Source organism: Pristiophorus japonicus, chromosome 16, assembly GCF_044704955.1.
Source record: "Pristiophorus japonicus isolate sPriJap1 chromosome 16, sPriJap1.hap1, whole genome shotgun sequence".
Lineage (NCBI taxonomy): Eukaryota > Metazoa > Chordata > Chondrichthyes > Pristiophoridae > Pristiophorus > Pristiophorus japonicus.
Genome location: NC_091992.1, coordinates 128,758,655 through 128,779,321, shown reverse-complemented (window position 1 = coordinate 128,779,321; position 20,667 = coordinate 128,758,655). Strand labels below are relative to the sequence as shown.

General features: G+C 45.8%; 1 protein-coding gene and 1 non-coding gene across 2 annotated transcripts; both read right to left on the bottom strand.

Moving 5' to 3' along the window:
* Window positions 1-1,111: 1,111 nt before the first annotated feature.
* Window positions 1,112-16,402, bottom strand: LOC139227178 (UPF0450 protein C17orf58 homolog). Its single transcript, XM_070858241.1, has 5 exons — window positions 16,242-16,402; window positions 13,119-13,796; window positions 10,968-11,045; window positions 8,656-8,847; window positions 1,112-1,341 (listed from the first exon to the last, which is right to left on the bottom strand). Exons 1-5 carry the CDS (start codon window positions 16,312-16,314, stop codon window positions 1,127-1,129), a joined length of 1,236 nt encoding a protein of 411 aa, XP_070714342.1. The 5' UTR covers window positions 16,315-16,402; the 3' UTR covers window positions 1,112-1,126.
* A 1,029-nt stretch (window positions 16,403-17,431) lies between these two features.
* trnar-ccg (transfer RNA arginine (anticodon CCG)) lies at window positions 17,432-17,504 on the bottom strand. Its single transcript has one exon. It is a non-coding gene; the product is annotated as a tRNA-Arg (tRNA).
* Window positions 17,505-20,667: the final 3,163 nt, after the last annotated feature.

The window sequence follows — 20,667 nt, the reverse complement described above, 5'->3', positions numbered from 1 at the left end:
ATTCTTCCTGTGTCCAATCCATATGGAGAAAATTTGTTCTAGGGACCCCCAGGGACTTTGGGGAAATAGTTACAAGCGCGACCTGGTGGAGGACCCTGAAACCTCAGCCTTTAGATAAACAACTCAGTGTAAAGGCGGTCGTGCTACACCCATCCCGGCTGCTTTGATCTGCTGGAAATGGCACTTTCCCAGAGGAAGAGGAATGGTTGTTGCTTTCTCACAGTCGCCACTTTACACATCTTCCTTTCACTGAGAACGTTTTTCTCTCTCAATCTTTTAAGTGCAGTTATCAAAAGCGCAGCAAGAAGCTGCGATGCTGAGTGATGTCAAATTAGCAAATGACAAAGTGTGCATCGAACCAGGTACATTGTGTCTCCAATTACACTGATCGCATTTACTACAGCTAGACAAACAGCAGACCATTCCATGATGCGTTCTGGAAATCCTTAATGCAATACACTAAAATAAGATACCACACTGGACTACAGTTTATTCAATCATTTTGTTTCCGCTCCTGAAGACATTGCCCCTTTCTGGGTATAGTTCCATGGGTGCCACTGGCCCCCCTCATGGTCATGTCCATGTGTGAGCCCACATGGTGTGTGTCACTAAGCCATTCAGCAGTGGTGGGAGAAGTGGGCATCACAGTCGAGCCCATTCACCCAACATCTGCACAAGCTTGTTTTTTTTCCAGCAGAAGGTTCTGAACAGCAATGAGGACTAAAGCCTGACCATAACTCTCCCAATGAGATTAGGCTTGTGTTGATGGGTTGCAACCATTGTTGTCTTAAGCTATGTATGCTATTGCCAATTGAGGTCAGCATATCTAACAGCTGGATAGCTCTTTGTCAGCCGGCACGAACACAATGGGCCGAATGGCCTCCTATGCTGTAAATTGCAATGATTCTATCTCTACCCTGTGCTGCTGAGGCCAATTGTAGCAATTATAGCCACCTACTGCTGAGATAGGCTAGTTCAGCGCAGACTGGGAATCAAAAATAATATATTATATAAAATGCATTTTAAAAAAGAACAGTTTCATTCTATAAAAGTTATACATAACAGCTCTAAACACTTTTATATAATGGCTTTCTTGCATTATTGTTAAAGCACACACCGGCCCATTTCATTTCTGCCGAGATCCTAGGAAAGCTCCTCCACATTTTCCATCCTGCACCAGCTGGACTTTCTGGTCCCGCTTTCTGTTATATCTTCTCACGTAGCTGCTGCTCTTAACCAGCCCGTCTCCCGGTTTCAGTCTCCCAGTGACACGTTCTTGGACCCAGGTGGGTAGAGAGTATCTCCTGTGATAAATCAGACCCATCATGATGTATTTACCACCTGAGAAGAAGAAATGTACAGAATGAACATTAATGAAATGCTGTAATCCTTCCCCATATTATTTCACTTTTTTTCCCTCAGTTTTCTCCCTCCCTTTAGCAGATCAGCAATGATCTAATTGAATGGTGGAATTTGTTCAAGGGACTGAATGGCCTACTCCTGTTCCTATGTTCCCACTTGAAGGTATTGATTGATCTTGGAAACTCCCCAGTACCTTTCCCAAGTGGCCATTCTTCAAGTAAGATCATCACAGGCAGGCCTGAAATTACTTATCACATGATGTCCACACACAACCACTTTGTAACAAGAGTTTGACATGTATGTTTAACAGGATTTTGAATTTGATGGGTAGGAAGCTGATTTGGGACAATGGGGACGAAAAGCACATCTCTTAATTTTATACATGTTGGAATATACAATGTTTTTAATAGAAACATAGACATAGAAAATAGGTGCAGGAGTAGGCCATTTGGTCCTTCGAGCCTGCACCACCATTCAATAAGATAATGGCTGATCATTCACCTCTGTACCCCTTTACTGCGTTCTCTCCATAACTCTTGATCCCTTTAGCTGTAAGGGCCATATCTAACTCCCTCTTGAATACATCTAACGAATTGGCCTCAACAACTCTCTGCGGTAGAGAATTCCACAGGTTAACAACTCTCTGAGTGAAGAATTTCTCCTCATCTCTGTCCTAAATGGCTTACCCCTAATCCTTAGACTGTGACCCCTGGACTTCCCCAACATTGGGAACATTCTTCCTGCATCTAACCTGTCCAGTCCCGTTAGAATTTTATGTTTCTATGAGATCCCCTCTCATTCTTCTAAACTCCAGTGAATACAGGCCCAGTCAATCCAGTCTCTCCTCATGTGTCAGTCCTGCCATCCCGGGAATCAGTCTGGTGAACCTTCGCTGCACTCCCTCAATAGCAAGAACGTCCTTCCTCCGATTAGGAGACCAAAACTGAACACAATATTCCAGGTGAGGCCTCACCAAGGCCCTGTACAACTGCAGTAAGACCTCCCTGCTCCTATACTCAAATCCCCTAGCTATGAAGGCCAACATGCCATTTGCCTTCTTCACCGCCTGCTGCACCTGCATGCCAACCTTCAATGACTGATGTACCATGACACCCAGGTCTCATTGCATCTCCCCTTTTCCTAATCTGCCGCCATTCAGATAATATTCTGCCTTCATGTTTTTGCCACCAAAGTGGATAACCTCACATTTATCCACATTATACTGCATCTGCCATACATTTTCCCACTCACCTAACCTGTCCAAGTCACCCTGCAGCCTCTTAGCATCCTCCTCACAGCTCACACTGCCACCCAGCTTAGTGCTTGCAAACTTGGAGATATTACACTCAATTCCTTCATCTAAATCATTGATGTATATTGTAAATAGCTGGGGTCCCAGCACTGAGCCCTGCGGCACCCCACTAGTCACTGCCTGCCATTCTGAAAAGGACCCGTTTATCCCGACTCTGCCAACCAGTTCTCTATCCACGTCAATACATTTTCCCCAATACCATGTGCTTTAATTTTGCACACCAATCTCTTGTGTGGGACCTTGTCAAATGCCTTTTGAAAGTCCAAATACACCACATCCACTGTTTCTCCCTTGTCCACTCTACTTGTTACATCCTCAAAAAATTCTAGATTTATCAAGCATGATTTCCCTTTCATAAATCCATGCTGACTTGGACCGATCCTGTCACTGCTTTCCAAATGCGCTGCTATTTCATCTTTAATAATTGATTCCAACATTTTCCCCACTACTGAGAGGGGAGCAACCTATAAAAGGCCCAGCGGGAGATCGAGAGCCAGCGGCATTTGGTGAGAGGGGAGCGACCTATCAAAAGCCCAGCGGGAGATCGAGAGCCAGCAGCAGTTGGTGAGAGGGGAGCGACCTATAAAAGGCCCAGCGGGAGATCGAGAGCCAGCGTACTGGTGCAGCTACAGCGGGAGAGAAAGCAAAATAGAAGTAGAAAGTAATCAAAAAGTGACGTCACAGCCAATGGGGTAACTGATTGGTGAGTAGCTTTTCTTTTATTTTTTATATCAGTAAGTGAACTGTAACATTGTTATTACCAATTTAAGGGTATCTAAGGTTAAGACATGGCAGGAGAGCTTGGCCATGTGATATGCTCCTCCTGTACCATGTGGGAACTCGGGGACACTTCCGGTGTCCCTGGGCGCTACGTGTGTGGGAAGTGTATCCGCCTCGAGCTCTTGACGGTCCGCGTTGTGGAATTGGAGCTGAGGGTGGATTCACTCTGGAGCATCCACGATGCTGAGAATGACGTGAGTATCACGTGTAGTGAGTTGGTCTTACCGCAGGAGAAGGGTCCACAGCCAGATAGGGAATGGAAGACCAGCAGGAAGAGCAGTGCAAGAAAGATAGTGCAGGGGTCCCCTGTGGTCATCCCCCTGCAAAACAGATACACTGCTTTGAGTACTGTTGGGGAGGATGACTCATCAGGGGAGGGCAGCAGCAGCCAAGTTCATGGCACCGTGGCTGGCTCTGCTGCACAGGAGGGCAGGAAAAAGAGTGGGAGAGCGATAGTGATAGGGGATTCGATGGTGAGGGGAATAGATAGGCGTTTCTGCGGACGCAACCGAGACTCCAGGATGGTATGTTGCCTCCCTGGTGCAAGGGTCAAGGATGTCTCGGAGCGGGTGCAGGACATTCTGAAATGGGAGGGAGAACAGCCAGTTGTCGTGGTGCACATTGGTACCAACGACATAGGTAAAAAAAGCGATGAGGTCCTACGAAAAGAATTTAAGGAGCTAGGAGCTAAATTAAAAAGTAGGACCTCAAAAGTAGTAATCTCGGGATTGCTACCAGTGCCACGTGCTAGTCAGAGTAGGAATCGCAGGATAGCGCAGATGAATACATGGCTTGAGCAGTGGTGCAGCAGGGAGGGATTCAAATTCTTGGGGCATTGAAACCGGTTCTGGGGGAGGTGGGACCAGTACAAACCGGACGGTCTGCACCTGGGCAGGACCGGAACCAATGTCCTAGGGGGAGTGTTTGCTAATGCTGTTGGGGAGGAGTTAAACTAATATTGCAGGGGGATGGGAACCTATGCAGGGAGACAGAGGGAGACAAAAATGAGGCAAAAGCAAAAGACAGAAAGGGGATGAGGAAAAGTGGAGGGCAGAGAAACCCAAGGCAAAGAACAAAAAGGGCCACTGTACAGCAAAATTCTAAAAGGACAAAGGGTGTTAAAAAAGCAAGCCTGAAGGCTTTGTATCTTAATGCAAGGAGTATCCGCAATAAGGTGGATGAATTAACTGTGCAAATAGATGTTAACAAATATGATGTGATTGGGATTACGGAGACGTGGCTCCAGGATGATCAGGGCTGGGAACTCAACATCCAGGGGTATTCAACATTCAGGAAGGATAGAATAAAAGGAAAAGGAGGTGGGGTAGCATTGCTGGTTAAAGAGGAGATTAATGCAATAGTTAGGAAAGACATTAGCTTGGATGATGTGGAATCTATATGGGTAGAGCTGCAGAACACTAAAGGGCAAAAATCGTTAGTGGGAGTTGTGTACAGACCTCCAAACAGTAGTAGTGATGTTGGGGAGGGCATCAAACAGGAAATTAGGAGTGCATGCAATAAAGGTGCAGCAGTTATAATGGGTGACTTTAATATGCACATAGATTGGGCCAGCCAAACTGGAAGCAATACGGTGGAGGAGGATTTCCTGGAGTGCATAAGGGATGGTTTTCTCGACCAATATGTCGAGGAACCAACTAGGGGGGAGGCCATCTTAGACTGGGTGTTGTGTAATGAGAGAGGATTAATTAGCAATCTCATTGTGCGAGGCCCCTTGGGGAAGAGTGACCATAATATGGTGGAATTCTGCATTAGGATGGAGAATTAAACAGTTAATTCAGAGACCATGGTCCAGAACTTAAAGAAGGGTAACTTTGAAGGTATGAGGCATGAATTGGCTAAGATAGATTGGCTAATGATACTTAAGGAGTTGACTGTGGATGGGCAATGGCAGACATTTAGAGACCGCATGGATGAATTACAACAATTGTACATTCCTGTCTGGCGTAAAAATAAAAAAGGGAAGGTGGCTCAACCGTGGCTATCTAGGGAAATCAGGGATAGTATTAAAGCCAAGGAAATGGCATACAAATTGGCCAGAAATAGCAGCGAACCTGGGGACTGGGAGAAATTTAGAACTCAGCAGAGGAGGACAAAGGGTTTGATTAGGGCAGGGAAAATGGAGTACGAGAAGAAGCTTGCAGGGAACATTAAGGCGGATTGCAAAAGTTTCTATAGGTATGTAAAGAGAAAAAGGTAAGTAAAGACAAACGTAGGTCCCCTGCAGTCAGAATCAGGGGAAGTCATAGCGGGGAACAAAGAAATGGCAGACCAATTGAACAAGTACTTTGGTTCAGTATTCACTAAGGAGGACACAAACAACCTTCCGGATATAAAAGTGGTCAGAGGGTCTAGTAAGGAGGAGGAACTGAGGGAAATCTTTATTAGTCGGGAAATTGTGTTGGGGAAATTGATGGGATTGAAGGCCGATAAATCCCCAGGGCCTGATGGACTGCATCCCAGAGTACTTAAGGAGGTGGCCTTGGAAATAGCGGATGCATTGACAGTCATTTTCCAACATTCCATTGACTCTGGATCAGTTCCTATCGAGTGGAGGGTAGCCAATGTAACCCCACTTTTTAAAAAAGGAGGGAGAGAGAAAGCAGGGAATTATAGACCGGTCAGCCTGACCTCAGTAGTGGGTAAAATGATGGAATCAATTATTAAGGATGTCATAGCAGCGCATTTGGAAAATGGTGACATGATAGGTCCAAGTCAACATGGATTTGTGAAAGGGAGATCATGCTTGACAAATCTTCTGGAATTTTTTGAGGATGTTTCCAATAAAGTGGACAAAGGAGTACCAGTTGATGTGGTATATTTGGACTTTCAGAAGGCTTTCGACAAGGTCCCACACAGGAGATTAATGTGCAAAGTTAAAGCACATGGGATTGGGGGTAGTGTGCTGACGTGGATTGAGAACTGGTTGTCAGACAGGAAGCAAAGAGTAAGAGTAAATGGGTACTTTTCGGAATGGCAGGCAGTGACTAGTGGGGTACCGCAGGGTTCTGTGCTGGGGCCCCAGTTGTTTACATTGTACATTAATGATTTAGACGAGGGGATTAAATGTAGTATCTCCAAATTTGCGGATGACACTAAGTTGGGTGGCAGTGTGAGCTGCGAGGAGGATGCTATGAGGCTGCAGAGTGACTTGGATAGGTTAGGTGAGTGGGCAAATGCGTGGCAGATAAAGTATAATGTGGATAAATGTGAGGTTATCCACTTTGGTGGTAAAAACAGAGAGACAGACTATTATCTGAATGGTGACAGATTAGGAAAAGGGAAGGTGCAACGAGACCTGGGTGTCATGGTACATCAGTCATTGAAGGTTGGCATGTAGGTACAGCAGGCGGTTAAGAAAGCAAATGGCATGCTGGCCTTCATAGCGAGGGGATTTGAGTACAGGGGCAGAGAGGTGTTGCTACAGTTGTACAGGGCCTTGGTGAGGCCACACCTGGAGTATTGTGTACAGTTTTGGTCTCCTAACTTGAGGAAGGACATTCTTGCTATTGAGGGAGTGCAGCGAAAATTCACCAGACTGATTCCCGGGATGGTGGGACTGACCTATCAAGAAAGACTGGATCAACTGGGCTTGTATTCACTGGAGTTCAGAAGAGTGAGAGGGGACCTCATAGAAACGTTTAAAATTCTGACGGGTTTGGACAGGTTGGATGCAGGAAGAATGTTCCCAATGTTGGGGAAGTCCAGAACCAGGGGTCACAGTCTAAGGATAAGGGGTAAGCCATTTAGGACCGAGATAAGGAGAAACTTCTTCACCCAGAGAGTGGTGAACCTGTGGAATTCTCTACCACAGAAAGTAGTTGAGGCCAATTCACTAAATATATTCAAAAGGGAGTTAGATGAAGTCCTTACTACTCGGGGGATCAAGGGGTATGGCGTGAAAGCAGGAAGGGGGTACTGAAGTTTCATGTTCAGCCATGAACTCATTGAATGGCGGTGCAGGCTAGAAGGGCTGAATGGCCTGCTCCTGCACCTATTTTCTATGTTTCTATGTTTTTACTGATGTCAGGCTAACTGGTCTATAATTACCCGTTTTCTCTCTCCCTCCTTTTTAAAAAAGTATTGTTACATTAGCTACCCTCCAGTCCATAGGAACTGATCCAGAGTCGATAGACTGTTGGAAAATGATCACCAATGCATCCACTATTTCTAGGGCCACTTCCTTAAGTACTCTGGGATGCAGACTATCAGGCCATGGGGATTTATTGACCTTCAATCCCATCAATTTCCCTAACACAATTTCCTGACTAATGAGGATTTCCTTCAGTTCCTCCTTCTCACTAGACCCTCATTCCCCTAGTATTTCCGGAAGGTTATTTGTGTCTTCCTTCGTGAAGACAGAACCAAAGTATTTGTTCAATTGGTCTGCCATTTCTTTGTTCCCCATTATAAATTCACCTGATTCTGACTGCGAGTGACCCACGTTTGTCTTCACTAATCTTTTTCTCTTCACCTATCTATAGAAGCTTTTGCAGTTAGTTTTTATGTTCCCAGCAAGCTTCCTCTCATACTCTATTTCCCCCTCCTAATTAAACCCTTTGTCCTCCTCTGCTGAATTCTGAATTTCACCCAGTCCTCAGGTTTGCTGCTTTTTCTGGCCAATTTATATGTCTCTTCCTTGGATTTAACACTGTCCCTAGTTTCCCTTGTTAGCCACGGTTGAGCCACCTTCCCCATTTTATTTTTACTCCAAACAGGGATGTACAATTGTTGAAGTTGATGTTGATGTTAGAGAATGCTTTCCACTTTTCCCAAGTCAGATGTAGCACAGCTATATCCAGAATAAATAAAGCTCCTTCTACATTCCTCCGACAATGCGCCTCAGTCCCTAGCCTCAAAAGTGCTTCTTTTTTGCACTAGTCTTGCATTTCTCCCATTTCCCATACCCACTGTCCCTAGGCCTATTAAGTGACACTGGCAGTCAGTGCTAAATTTGGGGAAGTATTGGACTGTGGACCCATGGCCACTGGGAAATGAACTGACACGGCCTAAATTCAATTCACGTAGCACTTTGATTACCAACATAGAAGACTTTCAGCCCGGTGGGTTTGAACATAGATCCCAGAGCTGGATATATCTAACCCGATGCATCAACCAGTTCCCCTAGATATTTCTACCCCTATGAAAGATGGTGAAGCAATGATCATGAATATTAGACTCACCAAACTTCAAGTCTGGACACGATCTTCTACAGTTGAAAGTATCAACAACAAGAATGTGCACTTTGAAGAAGAATCCATCAGGCGTGACATATAGTCGACCCATGCGGTAGAATCCATTGCTGTCCACCAGTAATGCCACCAGCCGCAGCCCTTTACCAAGGGTTTCGATGTCGTGGACGATGCCACTGATCGCTGTTGAAAGACGGGCACAGTTACTGCTGCAAAGCGGCAGTGAGTTAAAGTATCACACCATGATATTTTCAATTTTCATATCCAGGGACTAACAGCAATTTAAAATACATACAAATGTAGCATGTTGTAAACCTGAAGGAAAACCAGAAAATGCTGGAATTGAACATCTGAAAAAGAAAAGCAACTGTTTTGGGTGTCTGATGAAACATGAATCTATTCTGTCCCAAATGGTGACTGACCTTCTATGCATTTCCAGCATTCCCTATTGTTGTTACATATGGATTTCTGTATATGTGCTCCGATTATGTTGTAAACCAAAACATGGAAATCAATTGGTTTATGAGCAATGTATAAGCTCTCTGAGCTTTATCTGAAACGGCGTCTCTTCACCAGGTGCTGTGCCATGGGTAGGTGAGCTGTAGGTTGCAGCCACAGTTGCCCCACAAGGGAGGTTCTACATCATCTTTATCCTGTCAGGGAGAGAAGATACAGAGTGGGGACAAAAGTGTGGGAAAATTAGAAGGTCTGGTACCTGCTCAGCAACTCATGGTGGCTGTACATTCCAGATTGTGCATCCACAAAAGTGAATCTTTAGCCTTCCTCTCCATGGTGCCGCTGTGCATCTTATCTCTTCTCTTTATAGGCAGTCCCCCGGAGTCAAGGATGACTTGCTTCCACACTAAAATTAGTTCTAAGGTGACTTTTGAGACCAATGCGGGATCTACAGTCTCTGTCATAGGTGGGGCAGACGGTGGTTGGAGGGACGCGTGGATAGGGTGGATGGGTCGTACACTCCTTCTCCTGTTTGTACTTGGCTTCCGCGTGCTCCTGGCGAAGAGACTCAAAGTGTTCGGCGCATTCCCGGATGCTTCTCCTCCATTTTGAGTGGTCTTGGGACAGGGATTCAAAAGAATCGGTGACGATGTTACATTTTTTCAAGGAGGCTTTGAGGGTGTCCTCGAAGTGTTTTCTCTGCCCTCCTGGGGCTCGCCTACCGTGATGTAGCTCGGAGTAGAGCGCTTGTTTCGGGAGTCTAATATCGGGCATGCGGACAGTGTGACATGCCCATCGAAGCTGATCGAGCGTGGTCAATGCCTCGATGCTGGGGATGTTGGCCTGAGAGAGAATGCTGACGTTGGTGCAGGAATTTGCAGGATTTTGTGGAAGCAGTGTTGGTAGTATTTCTCCAGTTCTTTGAGGTGCCTGCTGTACATAGTCCATGTCTCTGAAGCATAAAGGAGGGTGGGTATCACTACTGCTCTGTAGACCATGAGCTTGGTGCCGGGTTTGAGATCTTGGTCTTCAAACACTCTTTTCCTCAGGTAGCTGAAGGCTGCTCTGGCACACTGAAGGTGACGTTGGACTTCGTCAACGATGTCTACCCTTGTGACAGTGGGCTCCCGAGGTATGTAAAGTGGTCCACATTGTCCAAGGTCTCGTCATGGATCTTGATAATCAGAGAGCAGTGCTGTGTGGCGGGGCAGTTTGGTAGACCTGTTGGTAGGCATCTTATCTACAAATGTCGGCTAAGCTCAGTTGAGTACACCCTGTAGTAGCTGGTTGCGGATCTATATCTCCCTCTAGAATTTGATCAAATAATCTAGATTGCCATGGTACTGCCCTTTGGTTGAAAGGTTACACTCAAGTCCCATGTGTCTGTTTTGATGATGTTAAAGAAACTCCCACGACACTATTTGAAAAGGAGCAGGGAGCTCTCCCAGTGTCCCAGCCAACAATCTTCCCTCAACCAACATCACCAAAAATACATTTATGTTGGTCATCTTGTTGCTTGTGGAATCTCATTGCTCATTGTGCACAAGAGTGACTGCACTTCAAAGTGATCCATTGTACATAAAGCAATGTTGTTCATCCTTATTACTCGTGCCTAACCACCCCCATCCCAGTATCAGCAAAAAGTTGCAAAAATCAATAATGTTCCATGGAATATATTGCCCTCCCCCTCCCCACCCCCCCCCCCAACCTGATATACAGTATACTCACTCCAGGAATCAGCACCAGGGGCTGGTCTGCAGATCCTTCCCTGTGACAAGTATTTTTTTTAAATTAAAATTGATTAGGAATTACATCAACATCTCATGCACATCTCAATCCATTCTTACCAAACTCACTGCTGCAGTAGAATTCTCTTTCATCCTTTTCCTTTCTGCATTCAATTGAACACAAGTGTCTGTCGTAATCTTTGAAAAGGGAAAAAAAAGCCAGATTAATGAATGCATTAATACAGAGCTCACAGCTGGAGAAATGCCGCTGAAATTTTAATTTTTACATATAAAATCATTAAAAGATGCTCATCCCTATTTTTCTCAACACAATGTTTAACTAACTAAACCTTTTATGTGTTTTGTGACAGTGCTAAATGTGTAAAGAGATGTGGTTATGATGAACCTGGAACAAAATGAGAGACTTTGCATTTATATAGCACCTTTCATGCACTCAACATGTTCCAAAATGCTTCACAACCAATGAATGACTTTTGAATTGTAATCAAAATTGGCTCAGAGGCAGGAAAAGTTCATGGTTGATGGGTGTTTTGGTGACTGGAAGGATGTTTCCAGTGGGGTTCAATACTAGGGTATGCTTTTTGTGATATACATTCAGTGATCTAGTCTTGAATATAGGGGTATGATTAAGAAGTTTGCAGATGATACTAAAATCGGCTGTGTGGTTGATAACGAAGAAGAAAGCTGCGGACTGCAGGAAGAGATCAATCAACTGGTCAGGTGGGCAGAACAGTGGCAAATGGAATTTAATCCAGTGAAATGTGAGGTAATGCATTTGGGGAGGGCTAACAAGGAAAGGGAATACACATTAAATGGTAGGATACTTAGAAGTGTAGAGGAACAAAGGGACCTGGGAGTGCATGTCTACAGATCCCTGAAGGTAGTAGGCCAGGTAGATAAGGTGGTTAAGAAGGCATACGGAATACTTGCCTTTATTAGGTGAGGGTTTGTTTTCCTTGGAATAGAAGAGGCTGAGGGGGGACCTCATTGAGATGTATAAAATTATGAGGGATCTAGATATAGTGGATAGAAAGGGCCTATTTCCCTTAGCAGAGGGGTCAACAACCAGGGGGCCTAAATTTAAAGTAATTGGTAGAAGGTTTAGATGGGATTTGAGGGGAAATGTCTTCACGTTGAGGATTGTGGGGGTCTGGAACTCACTGTCTGAATGGGTGGTGGAGGCAGAAACCCTCACCATATTTAATAAGTACTTGGATATGCACCTGAAGTGCGGTAACCTGCAGGGTTACAGACCTAGAGCTGGAAAGTGGGATTAGGCTGGGTAGCCTCTTGTTGGCCGGTGCGGACACGATGGGCCGAAATGGCCTCCTTCCGTGCTGTACACTTCTCTGATTCTATCACTATAGTTTTGTAAGCAAATGCAGCAGCTAATTATTCCACAACAAGGTCCCACAAACAGCAATGAGATAAATCACCAATTTTGGTGATGGATGATCAAAGGCTGAATGTTTGCCAGGACACGGGGAGAATTCCCTGCCCTGATTGCAAAAAATGAACGTACAATAGTGACCATAATGGGCTTGATTTTAACTCCCGTGTGAGAACGCAGTCTAGCGAGCAACAGCAGATAGGCTCACTCGGTTTTAACGGCCGGGCATCATTAACGTGCTGCTTGCCTTCTTCCCGACCATAACAGCCAGGAAGTCAGTGGGAGGCGGCTGCCCATCCGTTAATATTGGGCAGCAGGAGGCCAGAAATCCAAGGCCAGAATCTCTTGCACAAGCTACGTGCTCTGGGAGGGGAAAAGAAGCCCGAGACAGTGGGTAGCACACTCGCCTCTGCGTCAGAAGGTTGTGGGTTCAAATACCACTCCAGGGACTTGAGCACATAAATCTAGGCTGACACTCCAGTGCAGTGCTGAGGGAGTGCTGCACTGTCGGAAGTGGATGTAAAAGATCCCATGATACTATTTCGAAGAAGAGCAGGGGAGTTATCCCAGTGTTCTGGCCAATATTTATTCCTCAATCAACATAACAAAAACAGATTATCTAGTCATTATCGCATTGCTGTTTGTGAGCTTGCTGTGCGCAAATTGGCTGCCGCGTTCCCCACATTACAACAGTGACTACACTTCAAAAGTACTTCAATGGCTGTAAAGCGCTTTGAGACATCCGATGGTCGTGAAAGGCGTGCTATATAAATGCAAGTCTTTCTTTCAGGAGAGGAAAGGTTAACATTGAGATAAGCAAAATCTCGGCAGTATCAGCATTGGTGACATGATAGGATTACCTTCTCTGAGTATGTTAAAATGATAGAGCAAGCTCATGGTGCGACGGTTGGTTACAGATGATGAGTTGATGCCATTTATGAATGTATCGCTTGTTCTGTATCGAATGGCCTTTCTGGATCGGTTCTCCTCAGGGTCCAGTTGCGAGGTTGTAGTTCTTTCTCCCTGTTTCGTTACACGATGGGTGTCACTGATCTGCCAGTGGAGCCGGGCGCCCTGATAATTGTGGGGCGAATACATTGACGAGCTTGACTGCATGCTCTTGGCTAGAAGGCCGTAGTAAGCCGGCGACCTGTTCAGTTTGGACTTATCTGGATAAAATGAAGCCACGAGGCCTCGGAGGTCACTCAATGGCCACCTTTCGTGCCTCTCGGGGTGGTCTCTCACTGTTGCCTTGTAGTTCTGACCCTCTGCACTTTCATTCCTTTTGCCATTTTTTTCAAAGAAAACTAGAGGCATGAGTTCGACCTCTCCATGCGAGTTTTCATCTTTCTTGTTGTATTGTTGGTGATGAGCCTCTTCTCGCTCAAAAAAGGCATCAAGAGCCGGTAAACTGGACTCAGGAAGGCTGCGGTTTTTGTGTGGCAATTTTGTCAGATTTACTGAAGGGTCCAGCATCCTGTGGAATCCAGTGGAGAAGGATCTTCTACCTGTTGTTCTTCCAACTTGTGGTGTGAGCTCTGCACACAGAAGACAGAGTCAGAGACACTGGAACTGCAGAGATATTTCCACTTTCAGAGATCTATGAAATACTTTTGTTTTTTACAGTTGATTTGCTGAACTTTCTTTTTATGAAGACGAGAGTGGGATTATTTTTTGAGGATCAGTTGCCTCTAATTTCCTGTCCCCCAACCACTGACATTCCCCCCGCCCCCATCCCGTCATCCTGGGCCAACTACCTCTTGCAGCTCAGCCGTTGCTTTCTCGCCCCCCCCCCCCACCCCCTCAAATCATACAGCACAGGAGGGGGCCATTCAGGTCATTGTACCTAAGCCGGCTCGTTGAAAGAGATATCCAATTAGTCCCATTCCCTGCACATTCCCCATAATCCTGCAATTGTTTTCTTCTCAAGTATATATCCAATTCCTTCTTGAAAGTTACTATTGAATCTGCTTTCACCGCGCTTTCAGCCAGCACATTCCAGATAATAACAACTCGCTGGTTAAAAATAAATTCTCCTTATTTTCCCTTCCCTGGCTTTTTTTGTCAATTACCTTAAATCTGTGTCCTCTGGTTACTGACCCTCCTGCCAGTGGAAACTATTTCTCCCAATCTACTCTATCAAAACCCCTCATAATTTTGAACACCTCTATTAAATCTCCCCTTAACCTACTTTGCTCTGAGAACAATCCCAGTTTCTCTAGTCAAAGACTTTAGTGAAGCAGTTAGGTTTTTACAACAATCCCGGTGGCTCGATGCCACTTTAAAAAAATTAATAATGTATCAGCTTTCATTTCCAGACTTTATTTTAATTGAATTCAAATTCAATTTTCCCTGGTAAGTTTTGATCTCACGTTCTCTGCATTATTGGTCCAGGCTTCTTTATTACAAGTCCGGTAACATAATCACGAAGCTCCTGTAACCCTATAATGACTCCCAACTCTTCAAGTTTCTGAGTGCTGGTCGACAGTTTCATGCACTCTGTCCATCTCTCCAATATCTCAGTCAAAGCACCAGTTTTCATGTATGAGTCTGGTCGGTTACTATTGGCAGGCTATTTGACCGTGATAGTAGCCTATTTTTACTTGGTATCCTCACAAATGGACCTCCTGCAGATCAGCGGATAACAATCAGGAGCAGAAACACTGGCTGTTTTTAAACCCCCCTCTTTAACCCCAAGGACCCTTAAGCCCAATTGCATTAGTTGAGATCAATTAACACATGCTGACCATTCATCGACCCTGAGACATTCCTAAACCTGCACGCCCGAGCACCACAGTAGCCAAATCCCAACTCACTCTTTTGGGAAGGTACCAGCATCCAGTTAAAGAAGTTCCAATGATCAAATACATCACTAGTATAACCAGGGTATGAACTGATTGAATTGACAAAGGTAGAGAGAGACCCGCCAAAGGGGGAGAAATTCGGTCGTACCTCAGTTGGGGCGGTGTCCCGGGCGGGCGGTAAATTTTGCCGCTACAAAATTCATGAGTTGGGTCCGGATTTTGGAGTGGGGAGCTAAAGGAGGCCTTGCCTGCCTCTTTTAGGGCACTAGGCCGGCTGATCAAGGGAAAATCCCGAGCTGTACAGCCGGCCTCAGTGCGTTGTAACAGAGGTGTGGGGGTGGGGGGGAAAACTGAAAAAAAACCACCATAAACATTCCCAATGCATAGCTCCCGCCACCACAGCATAAATCGCAAAAGATTTTGTTTAAACCAATCACACTTACCTGAGGTCGGCATGCCTTACCTTACTGCAGTCGCTACAGCTCGGACTGCCCACTTTCACAGGCGTTCCCACCAGGGCGTGCTATGGAGCGCTAAGGATCAGGCGGCAACCAAAAATCGAGCCGGAGTCGCAAACAGCCGTTGCACACCGGCTCGCGTCTCCTAGGCGGTAATGCTCCGCGCCCCCTCGATACCGGCAGCAAATGTCCAGGCGGGGCGCTGGAAACTGGCCACTGCCACCCATCCGGGGCGCTAAAAGAGCCAGCAGAAGACCAAAAATCCAGCCCAATGTGTCATTTTCATCATGATTTTGTCATGACACATTTGCACCATCACACTCTTCATACGGCAAACTTGGTTTTATCTTGTTTGCCACTTTTTCAGAAAGATTCCTTACAACAGTGACTACACTTCAAAAGTGCTTCATTGGCTGTACAACTCTTTGAGACGTCCGGTGGTCATGAAAGGCGCTATATAAATCCAAGTCTTTCTTTAATATATTACACTTGTATAAGTTGCACACACAGCCGCACTTTCTCATTCCTCACAGACTGCTTAGAAAATATAGCTCTCTTTCTCCCATACCCCAAGATAGCAAATAAATTTTGAAACATTTTTAGTGTAAATTGTTATAATCCTTGCAGATAGTAACATTTCAAATACAGAGCAGCGTTTATTAAATCGTAAAAATTAATATCAATTTGTTTTGTGTAGTAAGTTGGATAAAATTCTGCTCACCTTTATTCTTTGCATTAATGTTTTTTGCAAATACCACGATCGAGAAGACCTGCATTAATAACATCCCGTTCATACTGAAGCTGGAACGGAAACCCAGTGACTGAGGTGGAGAGGAGTCTCTTCGTTTTATAGCCTTCTTGGTCTATGCTAATAAGGGACAACACCGCAGCCTGTGATAAACCGTGGCCAAAAGATCCAATTTCACTGTTTTCCACTTCAGAAGTAAGCTTCTGAGACCTGAATGTTTTTTTTTGTCATTTCTACCAAACAATGCAAAAATATCCCAAGATTTAGAACGAAAAATATTTAAATTAAGCATTATGGCAATATAAACACAATAGCGATTTTCAACAGCTTTTTTGAATAAAGTTATCTTTAAAGTAGATATTAAAAAATGCTCGAGAATCTGAATTGTTTCATATATATTGTATTATAACAAATTCTTGCAAAAGGTACACTACATTCAGTATTCACAGCGTTGGAAAACAGAGCGCAGTGGAATTTCATTATAGTATTTCCGAAAGTATAACTGCTCGAGGCTGTAACATGTTTATTTTCCTTTCGTTTGTTTTCAATGGAACACCACTTGCAAAAATCATAATCAACTCATTTTTGTTTGATAGCTGCGCTGCTAGTGTTTCTTCTTTTGCATTAGGAATTGGCAATAAATCCCTGGCAATGTGCGGCAATTATCAACAATAAAAATATCTTGCTGTCGACATCAGATGCCATCTAGTCGAGATTTGTTTTTGAATAATCAAACTTTGAATCAGGTTCAAATATTCTACTTAGTTCAGCGATGTTCTGCAGGCCTGTGAAGGTGCTGACTTTTTTTTTACTGGTTGCATTTGTTCTGAGATTCTGAGAATGATAATTTCGAGGTTTATTTGGCTTTGTTGGGACGGACCAGTCGATAGCTGGCGGATTTGCAGCCCACCGGACTGAGCGGTGCCGCTGCGCTGAGCCCGGCATGGTCTCGCCACCGCCCTCTGCTGGCACTCGTCCCGCAGCGCAGCTAAAATACGCCGCTGAGCGGACGGTCGCCCCGCTGAAACGGCGCTTGCCGGGGGGTGGGTTTCGTGGTCCTGGCAGGCCGCGGCAGGGGGCAGCGTCCGCGCTGAGCCTGAACAAGCCGGGCCGGGCAGCCGGCAGCGAACGCGGACAAACGGCACAAAAAGGTGCAAAGAGTGCGACCCAGATGGGACTCGAACCCACAATCCCCAGCTCCGGAGGCTGATGCCTTATCCATTAGGCCACTGGGTCACCACGAGGGCTGTGTAGCAGCAGTGCGACATATACACGTGGCAGTGCGGATACACACAGCAGCTTCTCTGCACACACTGATCATCATAGCACATGACTACTTTATATAGGGGAAAGGCAGAGAATATTCATGGGGCAGTGCAAACTGCCAAGAAAGAATAATGTTGCATAGAGCATACACTATAATTAACATGACACATGCATACTTTACATATATTTGTAGATATTGTGTGTATATGTATCATCATAGGCAGTCCCTCAAAATCGAGGAAGACTTGCTTCCACTCAAAATGAGTTCTCAGGTGACTGTACAGTCCAATACGAGAATTACAATCTCTGTCACAGGTGGGACAGACAGTGGTTGAAGGAAAGGGTGGGTGGGGAGTCTGGTTTGCCGCACGCTCTTTCTGCTGCCTGCGCTTGCTTTCTGCATGCTCTCGGCGACGAGACTCTAGGTGCTCAGCGCCCTCCCGGATGCTCTTCCTCCACTTAGAGCGGTCTTTGGCCGGGGACTCCCAGGTGTCGGTGGGGATGTTGCACTTTATCAGGGAGGCTTTGAGGGTGTCCTTGAAACGTTTCCTTTGCCCATCTTGGGCTCGTTTGCCATGTAGGAGTTCCGAGTAAAGCGTTTGCTTTGGGAGTCTTGTGTCGGGCATGCGGACAACGTGGCCTGCCCAGCGGAGCTGGTCGTGTGGCCAGTGCTTCAATGTTGGGGATGTTGGCCTGATTGAGAACACTGACTTGGTGCATCTGTCCTCCCAGGGGATTTGCAGGATCTTGCGGAGACATCATTGGTGGTATTTCTCCAGCGATTTGAGGTATCTGCTGTATATGGTCCACGTCTCTGAGTCATACAGGAGGGCGGGTATCATTACAGCCCTGTAGACCATAAGCTTGATGCCAGATTTTAGGGCCTGATCCTCGAACACTCTCTTCCTCAGGCGACCGAAGGCTGCACAGGCGCACTAGAGGCGGTGTTGAACCTCGTTGTAGATGTCTGCCCTTGCTGATAGTAGGCTCCCGAGGTATGGAAAGTGGTCCACGCTGTCCTGGGTTGCGCCGTGGATTTTGATGACCGGGGGGCAGTGATGTGTGGCGGGGTCAGGTTGGCGGAGGACCTTTGTCTTACGGATGTTTAGTGTAAGGCCCATGCTTTTGTACGCCTTGGTGAAGATGTTGACGATGGCCTGGAGTTCAGCCTCTGAATGTGCGCAGACGCAGGCGTCGTCTGTAGTTCGACGACAGAGGATGGGACGGTCTTGGATCTAGCCTAGAGGCGATGAAGGTTGAACAGATTCCCACTGGTTCTATAGTTTAGTTCCACCCCAGCGGGGAGCTTGTTGAGCGTGAGATGGAGCATTGCAGCGAGGAAGATCGTGAAGAGGGTTGGCACGATCACACAGCCTTGCTTGACCCCAGTCCGGACGTGGATTGGGTCTGTGGTGGATCCATTGGTCAGGATCATGACTTGCATGTCGTTGTGGAGCAGGCCGAGGATGGTGACAAAGTTTTGGGGGCAGCCGAAACGGAGGAGGATGCTCCAGTGTCCCTCGCAGTTAACAGTGTCAAAGGCCTTTGTGAAGTCAAAGAAGGCCATGTACAAGGGTTGGTACTGTTCCCTGCATTTCTCTTGCAGATGTCACGCTGTGAAGATCATGTCCGTTGTATCCCGCAGCGGAAAGGCAGAGAATATTAATGCAGCAGTGCAGACAGCCAAGAAAAAATAATGTTGCATAGAGCGTACACTATAGTTAACATGGTACACACATACTTTATATCTATTTATAGATATTGTGTGTATATGTATAAACATACAAAAACATATATGTGAGTGAGAGAGAGCATATATTAGGCCCTTTAGTGGATACAGCGGATAGAAAGGACCTTAGCAGAGCTGTCAGTAATCAGGGGGCATAGATTTAAAGTAATTGAGCAGAACCTTTTTCACCCAGAGGGGGTGGAGGTCTGGAACTCATTGCCTAAAAGGGTGATAAAGGCAGAAGCCCTCGGCATTTAAAACATACTTTGAATTTATTTGTTATATTTATTTTTTTGTTTTGTCTTACAACACTTCTGTTAAGCGCCTTGGGACAGTTTACTACATTAAAAGTGCCATATAAATGCAAGTTGTTGTTGTTGTAATGCTGTAACCTACAGGGTTATGGACCAAAAGCTGGAAAGTGAGATTAGGCTGGATAGCTTTTTTTCGGCTGGGTCTAATGGCCTCCTTCTGTGCTGTAAATCTCTATGATTCGATGATTCTATGGTACTTGTATAGTTTACAGGACATTAAGAACAGCTACACAAAGGAGAGAGAGAGCGCATGTAGGAATAGGCCATTCAGCTACTCCTGCCTGTTCCACCATTCTATTTGATCATACCTGATCTGTACTAACTCCATTTACCTGCCTTTGATCCATATCCCTTTATACCCTTACCTAACAACATTCTACAGATCTCAATCTTGAATATTTCCATTGATCCAGCATTAGGATTGCCCATGATCTCTGAAATGGGGCACAGATCTCCCGGCTGCAAGTATTCGTGCATTAAATTTCCATCCATGGCAGCACTCCATCGCTCCATAACGTCACCAGCTGCCACTGCAAAGACTGCCATGAACAATTGGGAGGCAACGGGGGCCTCGGGTATCAGGTGGGTAGTCGGGGGCTGGGGGAGGGGGAACGAATTGAAAAGGGGCATCGGGAGACGACAGGGTGGGAGGGAGACTGGTGAATGTTATTCAGGGAGAGAGGGAGACAGGAATTAGGGTCGGGGAGAGAGGGTGGGGAATGGAGGTTGGGGGAGACAGGACGAGGTGAGAGAGGGAGGCTGGAGAATGTGCGTTGCAGAGATAGGGAGATGGGAATGGAGGTCCTGAAGAGAGGGTGGGGACTAGAGGTCGAGGAGAGGGGGTGGAGAATAGGTGTTGGAGAGAGTGGGAGACGGAGTAGAGTGATTGGGGTTTGAGCATGGAAGGGAGAGAAAGGCAGACTGGGAGATGGGGTGGGCGTGAAACCAGTATTTTCTACAGAGTCGGAGCAGCAACAACGTGGGGGCGGCAATGAGAGGAGCAGTCGGTAAAGGAGCGAGTGGAACCTGGGCACTTTACTCAGGGTAAACAGTGAAAGAATGTTTCCAGTGGTGGCTGAATGGGAAAAAA